The sequence below is a fragment of the Meriones unguiculatus genome, chromosome 7 (assembly GCF_030254825.1).
Source record: "Meriones unguiculatus strain TT.TT164.6M chromosome 7, Bangor_MerUng_6.1, whole genome shotgun sequence".
In the NCBI taxonomy this organism is placed as follows: Eukaryota; Metazoa; Chordata; class Mammalia; order Rodentia; family Muridae; genus Meriones; species Meriones unguiculatus.
Genome location: NC_083355.1, coordinates 40249889 through 40262843, shown reverse-complemented (window position 1 = coordinate 40262843; position 12955 = coordinate 40249889). Strand labels below are relative to the sequence as shown.

Genomic DNA, 12955 nt, shown 5'->3' with positions numbered 1-12955 from the left:
TTCTCATCCCCAAACCAAGGATGCACAAGCAAGCATGTCAGGAGCTGTAGGAAAAATCACTACTTGTTAATCTGCTGGGGTGATAGGTTAGGTCACCTGAGATTGTGCTTTGCTGGCCATTAGGCTTTGGGTGTCAGTAGTGCTTTGTTTTGTTTGATTGTTGTTGTTGTTTTTCTGTCACAAAAGACATGGTTTCACTATCCAGCTCTGGCTGTTCTAGAACTCGCTCTGTAGATCATTTTGCCTCAAACTCAGATCTACCTGCCTCTATTCCCAGCCTTGTTTTGCTTTATCTTTGAAAAATGTAATCCAAAAGATAAATTTGTTTTCTGCATCTTGAGAAATCCAAGCCTAGTTCCACTATTGAGGAATCTCAGACAGAAGAATGGTGAGTTCTGGGTCAGCCTAAGCTGCATAATACAACTGCATTATCAAGAGAAAGAAAAATTTGGTAATGGTGGTGCCTTTCATCCAGGTACTAACAAACTAGGGTTTCAAGGTTCAGGGCTACACACAAAGAAACAAGGTCTGGAATAACTAAATAAATAAACAAACACATACCCTGTTCTAGTAATGTCTTTGAAGTCATCATAACTCTTTACTATTTTTTATTTATTTTTATTGTTTAGAGGCTGCCTCCATTTGAAACATTTTCTCAGGGACCTACATTACAATTCACTCTTCGTTGGACTGGAGAAACCAATGATAAGTCTACAGCTCCTGTTGCCAAGCCTCTTGCCACAAGAAATTCAGAGAGCCTTCATCAGGAAAATAAGCCTGGTTCAGTAAAACCTGCACAAACTATTGGTAAAAACACCATTGCTGCCACAGTACTATTTTCAATGTTTTAGGCTTTACAGTAACTCAGTTGTATTTTGTTGTGCATAATTAGTCTGGAAATGTCTTATTAATTACCCATATTATTAGTTGTGGTTAGAGTTTGCCTATGGTAAATGCAAAGCTTTGTTATAAAATACTAACAGTTCCTTGTTCCTAGAATCTTTGACAGATGTTTTTGAGAATTTGACTGTCTTTAACATTTCAGAAATTGGTGTGTAGTATGTTTACCATTGTCGGGTGGGTCTGGAAATAACCCTGTGTCAGTTTAGAACACATTTTCCCACTGATTTGCCACAGATAAAGTGATTGGTTTTCAATGCATTTTGAAAATGTAAAGCATTGGTTTGCATAGAGTATTGGCTTAGTATGCCCAAAGCCTTGGGTTCCATCCCCAGTACTGCTACTATTGGTACAGGTAGAATAAGAACTCTGCAGTATTGAGTCCTACTTAAGATATTTTAAATCTGCTTTGAACTTCAGAACATCTAGGTGTCTGTTTGAAGAGGGAAATTTGACTTTGACATTGTGTGATCATGTGAAACTGATGCGAAGTGACCTGTTGTAGGTGCCTTTAATCTCAGCACTTGGGAGGTTCGAGGCCTCACAGGGCTTATAGCGAGACCTTGTCTGTTTGCTCTGCAAGCCTGACACCGTGAACGGATTCCCAAACCCCACATGGTAGAAAGATAGAACAGAGCTCTGAAAGCTGCTCTCTGACCTCCACACATGTGTCCTAGCACCTGATTATTAAAACTTGTGCTGAAAGATTTTTTTAAAGGGTAAAGAAATGACCTGTATCATGGTAAACCTTACCTATGTAATTTGTGCTTTGGGCACTTCTAAAAATACTGTTAAACTAATGAAACTGGCAAAGAATACAGAGAGACTAAAACAAAAGTTTATGACAATATTACATGTGCAATCATTAGTTTTGTCAGGCACTAAATAATTACATTAGTTAAATATTTTCCTCTAAGTCTGAAGAAATATACTAGCCTTTTTAAGAATGATTACTTTATATATTTTTAAACAGCTTTCCAGCTGGTCATGGTGGTGCTTGCCTTTAATCCTAGCACTAAGCAGGTGGATCCCTCTGAGTTCAAGGCCAGCTTGGTCTACAAGACAGCCAAGCCTACACCCTGTTCAGAAAAACAAACATACAATCAGCTTTTACTTTCTAAGCCAGCTCTTAGGGGATGACTGGTTGCTAATAACTACTAAACCATCAAAACCATGGTCAGGCCTAGGTTTATAGTCAATGACTGCTATGTGGGAAGGCCTCAGCTCAGCCACAGCACCACCTAAACAAAAACACCGGTGACCTGTGTACTTAAACATTTGTGCTGATCACATCGGAGGGTCTTTAATTTAAGAGTAGTTCTTTGGAGGTTTGTGGGATTTTTTTTTTTTTTTTTTTTTTTTTAATGCAAAAAAAGATGAATTCTTGCTGGGCGGTGGTGCCACATGCCTTGGAGTTCTTGGGAAGCAGAAGGAGGTGGATCTCCAAGTTCAAGGCTACCTGGTTTATGAAGTGAATTCCAGTACAGCCAGGGTTACACAGAAACCCTGTCTTGGAAGAAAAGAAAACAATGTGTTCTCAATACAGACTGGTATCTAATTAATGATCAAGTATTAAATAATTTTTTCCTAATACACCTTTCATTATCAGTTGATGTTAAGAACAAAAATATTGAGCATCACTATTATAAATATTTAATAATTTTATTTAATAATTTAGTTATAAATCTTTAATAATTTTGGCAAGTTACTTTATAGAAGGGAGTTTTTCATCAAATAAACAGGTATATATTTTCAGCTGTTAAGGAGACACTGACTACAGAGCTGCAAACAAGAAAAGAAAAGGATACTTCAAATGAAAATCGCCAGAAATTAAGAATATTTTATCAGGTAAACACAACTGACTGGTCCATGAAATACTTTCTTTTTGTATGTTGTATCTGAAATATTTTTCACATGTTAAATTAGAGGTGATAATGAACCTTCTTAGAAATGTTGCAAGTTGTGAGCTTGACGCTTTTTGTATTTTAGTTTCTTTATAACAATAATACAAGACAGCAGACCGAAGCCAGAGATGATCTGCACTGCCCGTGGTGCACTCTGAACTGCCGGAAGCTGTATAGTTTACTCAAGCATCTAAAACTCTGCCACAGCAGATTTATCTTCAATTATGTAGTAAGTTTATTATTTTTGTTTACCAATAATACATGTCTCATCTAGAACAACCTTAGATAAAGTGTACTCTGCATGTAAATAGTAGAAGTTCTGCTGGGCTTACAGTGGGTGATTCAGTTCATTGTGTTCACTTTGAATAATAATATGTGCATGTATCGTATCATGTTTCCTGAGTATAATTAAGGGGAATTTTCTTCTTGATTAAGAAAGAAATGGCTTATACAAAATCCCCAGACCAGCGGAGCGTGGTGGTGCACACCTTCATTCAATCCCAGTATTGGAGTTGAATGCCTGGTCTACAAAGTAAGTTCCAGGACAGCCAGGCCAAGTATATGGAGACACCCTGTCTCAATAAACCAAAGATAAATAGATAAATAAATCACCAGATCAATAAATGGGACTTTTAGGACTTCTCTTTTGTGCACATTGTCTTCAAGTATGCTTTTCCATCAAGTTAATAATGCTTGCCTAACTTTCGTTTCAAAACATTAAGCACCCATAACTGTATTTTAGTTAAATTGAAAGAATAGGATGATATTTTCTCTTTCTAAACACCCTGTTTTTGTTTTGTTTTTATAGTATCATCCAAAAGGTGCTAGGATAGATGTTTCTATCAATGAGTGTTATGATGGCTCCTATGCAGGAAACCCTCAGGATATTCATCGCCAGCCCGGATTTGCTTTTAGTCGAAATGGACCAGTAAAGAGAACACCTATCACACACATTCTTGTATGCAGGTAGTTAGAAAGCTTATGTTCTGTCTTTTATTTTTTATTGGTGTGTGTGTGTGTGTGGCGTGTTCCCTACTTTTATTGATATTGGAATAACAAAGGGGATTCAGAAAAGGCTAGCATTTCAGATTAGTCTCTGAAGTTGTATGCTCTTTTATTTATTTAGTCTCTGAAGTTGTGTGCCTTCCCAAATCCTGTTGTTACTGGGGTTTTCTTTGCTTTGAACTTTATCAAGTTTTATTGTTGATACATTGCTGTGTGCATGCTAGACAACACTATAGATGCAGCCGTCCCCCCCCCCCCGCCAAGGATTTAATCAATACACACACACATGCATGCATGTGTTGTGTATCTATTTGTATATGTATACACTTCTATAGAGAGAAACTTTTTTTTCCTTCTAGGCTTTTTCAAGGTTTGGTTTCAATGTAGCCCTGGTTGGCTTCTAGCCCAGAGATCAGTCTGCCTCTGCCTCCCAAATGCTGGGATTAAGTGTATGTGTGCCAACAATCCAGACTGGTACCTAGCCACTCCTATATTGATTTGTGGGCTTAAAAGAATACGCATAGGTGCTGGAGAGATGGCTGGATTGTTAGAATTCCTTTATATTGCAGAGGACTCAGGTCTGTATGCATGTATACATAGGATACATACCTGCTAAAAGGATGCACTGGATAGTGTGAAATATGAGTGATTCTGTCCCCATCATCTAATGTCTTGTATGATGCAGTCCTGAGAGAGCTGATTATTCCTCCTTACCGTGAGTTTTATAAACATGCAATAGTGAATTTACAGCAGCAGATTTGATTGCTGATATCAGAGTTTCATCATCATAAACTCTTAATAGCCAGAATTTTTTGCTAGATGTGTATCTGTAACTATTCTGGTTTTCCACTTTGTGTATATGTATATTGGGCTGAAGAAATGAATGACTCAGCCAGTAAAGGCTGGGCTCACAACCAAAGTAATATATACTATAGTAAGCATGTCTGATGTATAAAAAGTTATCTTTGAGACAATTCTGCTGTGTTGTCCACTGGCATTTTTGTATATATATACACTATATATATGTGGCTGTCCAAGAAGCCAGAAAGGGTGTCAGATCCCCTGAAGCTGGAAAATATAGGAACATGTGATCTACCCCATGTGGTGTTGGGAACTGATCTCAGATCATCTTGCAAGCACACACAACCACTGACCATTTCTTCACCTCCCTCAAATGTTTCTTTGTTTTGTTTTTGTTTTTGAGAAAGGGTTTCTCTCCTAGCCCTGGCTGTTTTGGAACTCACTGTGTAGATCTTGAACTCACATAGAGGTCCACCTTCCTCTACAGAGTGCTAGGGTTAAATGCTTGACCCACCACGCCTGTTCTTGAATATTTATCGTTTTTTCCTAATATACATTCTTGTTTATTTGTTTTTTGAGACAAGATTGCTCTCTGTAGCCTGGCTGTCCTGGAACTTTCTGTGTAGACCAGGCTAGCCTTCAATCTGGAGATCCACCTCCCCTATCCTTGTATCCTTGTATCCTTTAAACTCTTTTTAAGCTCATTTTTAACTTTCTGAGTTTTTTATACCCAGGAATACAGTTTTGTCTTCAAAACTTTAATATGTGGGACTAAGGGTATAAGGGACTAAGGGCTTTGATTTTAAGTTCTTGGAGTGGAAATTGTGTTGTGTTGATTTTACCGTTATATATTAGGGGGAAAGCAGTATAAAGGGGTACTGTCTCAAGTACTATCTTCGTTTTACAAAATAGCATTTAATGTTACAGATCTTGGCTCATGTTCAGTGTCTTATGGGTGTAGAAGTTGTCTTGTTTCAGCAGTGATTTCTTTTCATTAGGCCAAAACGAACAAAAGCAAGCATGTCGGAGTTTCTTGAATCTGAAGATGGAGAAGTAGAACAGCAAAGAACATACAGTAGTGGCCACAATCGTCTCTATTTCCACAGTGACACCTGCTTACCTCTTCGGCCACAAGAAATGGAAGTAGATAGTGAAGATGAAAAAGATCCAGAGTGGCTGAGAGAAAAAACCATTACTGTAATTACTACTGTTTTTCTTGTCCCTGGCAGTGTTCAAATAAGTTTTATAACTATCTTTTAAGTAGTTATTTAAGTAAGGAAAAATCTCTTTTGTTTGAGTTTGTATTTGATACTTTCATTTCTATTTTTATTATATTAATAATATTAATCTTTATTTCATTAAAATAAAAAGAGAAGTGCTTAAGGAAAAGCTTCTTTTATTACTCTGGCAGCTTAGGTGGGTGGACTTCTAAGTGTGAAGATGGCCTGGTTTACAGAGGCAGTTCAAGACAGCCAGGGCTGTGTAGAGAGACCGTGTCTTTGGAAGGAACGAAAATGTTTATTTTTTAGCTCCAAAAAATTGTACTTTGACAGTCTGTTTTTCTTAGAAATGGTGCATAAATTACATATGTAGTATGTATTTTTCTTTCAGCAAATTGAAGAATTTTCTGATGTGAATGAAGGAGAGAAAGAAGTAATGAAACTGTGGAATCTCCATGTCATGAAGCATGGGTAGAGTGTTTCTGTTCCATTATTTCGTTCTTTTTGCTGCTTCTCGTTCTATGCGTCTGTACAGACTTTTTAGTTACTATTTTATGTGTATGGGTGTTTTGCCTGTGTGTATGTCTTTGCATCTTCTGTGTGTCCAGTGCCTCCAGAAGACAAATACACTTTCTCACCCTCAGAACTAGAGTTAGGTAGGTGTTTGTAAGCTGCTTTGTGGGTGTTGGGGATTGAACCCGGGTCCTCTGCAAGAACAAAAATTGATCTCAACAACAGAGACATCTCTCTGGCACCCACCTTGAGACAGTTTATTTGTGCCTCATGTAGTTTAGGCTAGCTTTCAACTCCTTGTGTAGCTAAGGATGACCTTTAGTCCTATTTCCATGCTAAGATTATAGTTGTGTAATGCCAGTGTAGCTGACTCATGCTGTGGGTGTGTGGCATATGCAGCACTACTCGTGTGGAGATCCTTTGGGAATCTGCTCCTAGCCAAAGGGTCAAAGAACATGGCACAAGTGCTTTTCCACCAAGCTGTCTTATTCCCCCTTTACCTTTTGAATAGACAAGATTTGTTTGTTTGAGACAGCATCTCTGCAGAGCCCCAGCTGTCCCCAGACTCACAAAGATTTGCCTGCCTTAGCTTACCGAGTACTGGGATTAAAGATGTGCACCACCACACCATCAAACTGTTAGTTTGTTTTTTTAACGTATATAGTTCCCTGCAAAGATTTCAGAGGGTGTAGTTGATAATGATTGTGAATCACCTGACAGAATTTTATTTAAACTATTTATATGTGTTGCCTAAACATTTCCCTTATCTAAAAATGTGTTTGAATTAGCTAATGATGCTTCTTACACAGTGAACTGCATGATTTTTTAAAGGGTTTTGAGATTCTTTTAAGTATTTACATATGTGGGGAGTTGTTTTCATTTTGTTTTTGTATTTATGGTATGTGTGTGTCTTATCTGTGAATGTGGGTGTGTAATGTTTTTTAACTGTAGAAGCCAAAAGACTTTGATCCCTCACCCCATCCTGTTGATTCATCATCCCGTATAGCTGTAGTTATGGGCATGTGCAACCATCCTTGATTTTTTTTTTTTTGTCAATGACTATAAAAATATGTGATGTCCTTTAAAATTATGAAAGTTAGGTGGGGTTGCTTGCCACTCAAGCCTGACCAAAACATGCACATATACAATACTGAAAATTATTTATAAAAAAGAAATGATGAAGGACTGGAGAAATGGCTCAGTAGTTAAAAGAAGAGTGTCCGGGTTCAATTCCCATCACCCACACAATTGTCTGTGATTTTAGACAACATGTGGTACACTGACACACATGCAAGCGAAATGTCCATATGCATTTAAAAAGTTTGCATTAAGTATTTTACTTTTTTCTCCCTTGATAAGTCCATTTTTAGGATGGAAATTAAATGTTTTAGGTAAATGCTTACCTTCCATGTACAGGACATCATCGCTCACAGCACAGACTGATTTTAGTCAAGTTTCATTTGTTTAATTTTCTGATCCAGATATTTAAGTGTGATAGTTACGGAGGTTTATTTTTGAGGCTCCTGTCTTAGCATCTATTTAGATGTTTAAGTTGTAAATACCTGGCTCTCTAGTGGCCGAAATGTCATTTCTCACTCTTACTGTTTGCTAAGCTTGGGTGTGTTTGTCATGTTACACAGTGCTTATCTCTGTTTTCACAGAGAATCTATGTCATTATTAATGCTTTGTTTTTCTTGAATAGATTTATTGCTGACAATCAAATGAATCATGCCTGTATGCTGTTTGTAGAAAATTATGGACAGAAAATAATTAAGAAGAATTTATGTCGAAACTTCATGCTTCATCTAGTCAGCATGCATGACTTTAATCTTATTAGTATAATGTCAATAGACAAAGCTGTCACCAAGCTTCGGGAAATGCAGCAAAAACTAGAAAAAGGAGAATCTGCCACCCCTGCAAATGAAGAAATAACTGAGGAACAAAATGGGACAGCAAATGGATTCAGTGAAACTAACTCAAAAGAGAAAGCTGTGGAAACAGATGGTGTCTCAGGGGTTCCAAAACAGAACAAGAAACAAAAACTCTGATCCCATGTTGGACAGACACTGAAATTACTTCTAGGGAATTCAGCCTTTAGGAAGAGTTTTGGTTCTAGGTTGTTTGGTTTTTTAATCATGGATTTGGAATAAGGAAGAGTTTTGGTTCTAGGTTGTTTGGTTTTAAATCATGAATTTGGAATAAGGAAGAGTTTTGGTTCTAAGTTGTTTGGTTTTTAATCATGGGTTTTGAACAGGCAGTGTTAGATGAAGTCATCAATTTCAGTGCAGAGGTTATATGAGTCTCCTTCACTTCATTCTCACATTTATCAGCTTTAGTGATGTCATCAATTTGTTTTGAACCTGAAAAGCAGTACTTCACAGAATTTTTTTTTTAGGTGCAGCAGTCATTTTTTGAAATATATTGGGTTAATCTAGAAATTTCACACCTAAAATTTAAATTTGTGACTGGCTATTTTTCTGCTTTGTAATTATGAGACATTTTCTGGGCAGGGAAGTTTGGGATGTTACACCCTTTTAAAAGATGGAGAATTTTTTGAAATTGTCACACTGCCACTTTCCCTCAGACTTTGACCCTTGATTCAGAAACCATTAATGCATTTGGAATGAAAAGTTACAAAGCAAGTTGTGCATCAGTTCCTGTTGCAAGTTTAAAATAGTACCTACTCATCTTCTTCTCCATGTGGACCAGGCAGTGTCACATGACACTGAGGTCACCATCTTGTAATGCTTGTTTACCTTAACATATGTTTTGACTTGAACATGTTTTAGTTTTTCTTTCTTAACTAGGTAATCCCATGGGAAGTCATTCTGTGCACATCTTTGCATTAGGATTGTAAAGCAAGAGAGACAGTTGGAGATTTTGTAAGATGCCACTTTGGGGTGGAGGGTGTCCTTGAAAACGAACCAGAAGATGTTACACCGTGTTTTCTTTGTGATCTATTTTCATGATTAGAATATCCATGCAGATAAGCTGACTTGAATTGTTTTGAGCAATTTTCCCTGTGTTGTGTGTTTTACGCACATATTTGCGGTTGGGTTTTCTCCAACAAAGTGGTTTCACTACTGGCGTATTAAGAAGCACCAATAGGTTTTTATTCCAACTCCAAGCACTGTGGTTGAATAACATCACCTCAATTTTTTTATTATCCTTTAAAGATAATGCATTTTCATATTCTTTATTTATAAAGGATCAATGCTGCTGTAAATACTGGTATTTTAATGTTTTAATTTCATTCCACCACCATCAGATGCAGTTCCCTATTTTTGCTTAGTGAAGGGACAGAAGCTTTCTCATGGTGTCTTCAGAGGTTTATAAATGTAAATACTGATTTGGCTGGTCTTTATGATGTGTTTAACTGTGAGGCTATTTAAATAGTGTGGATGTGATTTGTCATCCAGTATTAAGTTCTTAGTTACTGGTTTTTGTGTTTAAAAAATAGCAAAGAGGGAAACTGCAGTTTTCTTTGCAGACTCTCTGACTGGTAAACTCTACTCATGAGTTCGCTGAACTCTCATTTTGCCGCTGGGTAGTGGGTTCTAAACATTTCTGTTGGGCTTTAATTTGCTAAAGCTGTGCATATATGTAAAAAACAAATAGATTATTTTAGGGAAGATGTAGGTGTAGAATTATTGCTTATGTCATTTCTTAAGCAGTTATGCTCTTAATGCTTAAAAGAAGGCTAGCATTGTTTGCACAAAAATTGGTGATTTCCTTCCCCCGAATAGTAATGAAATTACTTCTGTTGAGTAAACTTTTTATGTCATCTTATAAAAGCTAAAAATGCCCTTTGTTTCTATTTATAAAAAAAAAAAAAGCTTTTCTATATGTACCCTTGATAACAGATTTTGAAGAAATCATGTAAGATGATAAAGCATTTGAATGGTACAATAGATGTAAAAAAAAATTCAGTTTAAAAGAAACGTTTGTTTTTACATTAAATGTTTATTTGAAATCAAATGATTTTGTACATAAAGTTCAATAATATAAAGCTGTATTCTGCTTTTCTTTATTCACAGTCTGCATTGTTAGTGTGCATTTTGGCTTTTGCTTAGATGGCTTGCTTATGAAGGCTCTTGAAAAGTATACTAATTTCATGAAATACCCACTAGGAAATGAAAAAAACAAAAATGAAGCCACTTTCAACACTCATGGGTGATATGCTGTCATTCATAGTGAATCTGTATATGCTGTGTGTGGCCTTGAACTGGAGCCTTGCCTGTGCCAAACAGTGGCCCTACCATTCAAAAGTGCCCTGTTCTGAGTTAATATAGAAAATTGTTAGCCCCCCCCCCTTTATTTTATTTTTTTAAGGATCATTATTTAGAGCAAAGCCAGTCAATCTCTGCAGCCCTGGCTGGCCTGGAACTCACAGATACATGCCTATGGTGGGATTATAGGCATGTGCCACCATGCCCCACTTGGGACAGTTTTTCTCAGTGTAGCCCTAGCTGTTCTGGAACCATCACTGTAGACCATCTGCCTTTGTGCCTTCCCTGCTCCATCCCCACCCCCCATCCAGTGCTGTGATTAAATGTGTATACCATTGCACCTGGCTTTTTTTTTTTTTTTTTTCCTTCAATATACTGAATAAAAGTGAATTTATCTTGGTCTTCAAAAAATTGACAGAGCAGGAGTTAGGAGTTCAAGTAAATACATAACAATGATTGGTTTATATATGTGGTCTGTAAGAGGCCAGTGACTGGGGAGACACTGAATTCAAGTCAGCGGTTTTGCTGAGGACTTGAATTCAGTTCCCTGTACTCAGGTAAGCAACTCAACAGTGAGAGCCAATAACCTATCACCTGCATGCACTTGAGACAGGCCCCCACAAAATCTGGAGAGATTTAAAGAACAGGAACTAAACTATATACTATTCATACAGCTTTTAGGGAAAAATCTGGTATATTGGCTAAGAAACCACGATGTAATTCTTGCTGCAAACCCTGCAGAGGAGTCTTGGATGCAATCAAAATTCAGTTTCACCAGTAACAGCACCCACCAAGGAAGGCATCGCTATTGGAGGTTTAACATACAATAACACTAAAGAGATTGACCACCAGTCCCACCCAAGACAGCTTAGCGGGTGAAGGTCATGAAGCTGAGCAAACAACTTTGGAGTTAGGGATGCTCCTAAGCTTGCAGAGTGCTTCCCTGGCCTAGCATGCATGTTTTACTCAGTGGTCAGTACAACATACACAGCTGGTGGCACAAGCCTGTAATCCCAGCACTTAGGTGGAAGGAGGATCAGGAATTCAAAACTACCATTGGCCGCATAGTAAATTCAAGATCTCAAGAAACAAAAAAGGAAACTAAAGTCTTAAAAATGCTAGATGTCCATATACCAAGAAACCTATGTCCCATACCTTTCAACTTTTATCAACCAGCAAAAATGTGCAATTTAAAGTAGTCTATCTCGTTTTGTGCCACTGTGTCAGAGGATAACTTGTGAGAGTTCTACCATGTGAGATCCAGGAATCAGATCGAATTCAGCCCATCACGATTTACAGTAAGTGCGTTTACTTGCATCATGACCCTATGTGTGTAATTTTAAATAAATTTTCCAGTCCTAGATGTATAAAAGTAAAAAAAAAATCTACCATCTACAGATTATCTTAGAAAAGAACAAAAGAAAAGCAAGATGGGTATGCTGATAAAGTATATTCTTTTAAATAAACTTTGATTTAAATACAACAAATAATTTCCTATGGAAATGTATTTGCTTTAGAACAAGTTACTATTTAGTTTTTTAAAAAGAAAAAGGTGAGGTACATCTCCATGGAGAAAATTCCTGCTGGCTTTTATTTTTCTCCCTACTCCACTGCAATCTCTTGTAACACCCCAACACAAGGAAGGAGAGAGAGGGAGTGGGGGCCACAGTTCTCTTAGCTGCTTCCTATTGGTCAGGTCATTGGGTTTCTTTTCAGTTCACAACAGCAACCAGGAGCAGCAAGGAGGAAGCAGGAGCAGCCTTGTTCTTTATCCTCACTCACTGTCTAGGCTCTGGCATTTATTCTCTGCAGAGTCCTCAGATTTGAGCCATCTGCATCTGGCAAAGAGCTCCTCTCTACCGTGCTAATATTGTCAAGAGATCCAGAAGTCCAGATAATCAGTGAATAAGCAAACAGCAGCAAGCAGCCGATCTTTCTTCCTTGAGGACGATTTCTACTACTCAAAGTCCTCAGACTTCAACTAATTCCACCCAGCAAAGACCACACTCAGCACGAGACACTTAACAGGTGTGGACAAACTAAAATCCCCAACCTGGAATTATAACAGACATGTTTACATAGCATAAACCAAAACGTCCACAGCACAGTTGTCACTGTAGTTCACTGCTGTAGATAACAGGAAACCTAACCTCTCTCGGATCTTAGTCACTCATATTTGACAGGAATGCTTATGCCATACCACACAGCAAACCCTCGAGGCCTACTTTTTTCTTTGTCTCCACATTGTAAATTTTTATATTAAAATCAGGGTAGGAGGGATGACTCAGCAGTTAAGAACACTTGCTCCTCTTACAGAGAGCTGGAATTTGGTCCCCTGCCTACAGCAGGCTCAAAACTCCCTGTAACTCTCCTGGGAATCTGG

The 12955-nt window shown here is 37.7% G+C and overlaps 1 protein-coding gene across 2 annotated transcripts in view; it reads left to right on the top strand.

Moving 5' to 3' along the window:
- Positions 1-10910, top strand: part of Suz12 (SUZ12 polycomb repressive complex 2 subunit) — a 47456-nt gene extending 36546 nt beyond the window's left edge. For both annotated transcript variants that reach the window (XM_021630967.2, XM_021630966.2), the window contains 7 exons: positions 630-807; positions 2657-2748; positions 2890-3033; positions 3613-3770; positions 5609-5807; positions 6222-6301; positions 8046-10910. In XM_021630967.2, coding sequence (XP_021486642.2) covers positions 630-807; positions 2657-2748; positions 2890-3033; positions 3613-3770; positions 5609-5807; positions 6222-6301; positions 8046-8391 — 1197 coding nt within the window. In that variant the 3' untranslated portion in view covers positions 8392-10910. The remainder of the gene's footprint in view (positions 1-629; positions 808-2656; positions 2749-2889; positions 3034-3612; positions 3771-5608; positions 5808-6221; positions 6302-8045) is intronic.
- The last annotated feature ends 2045 nt before the right edge of the window (positions 10911-12955 follow it).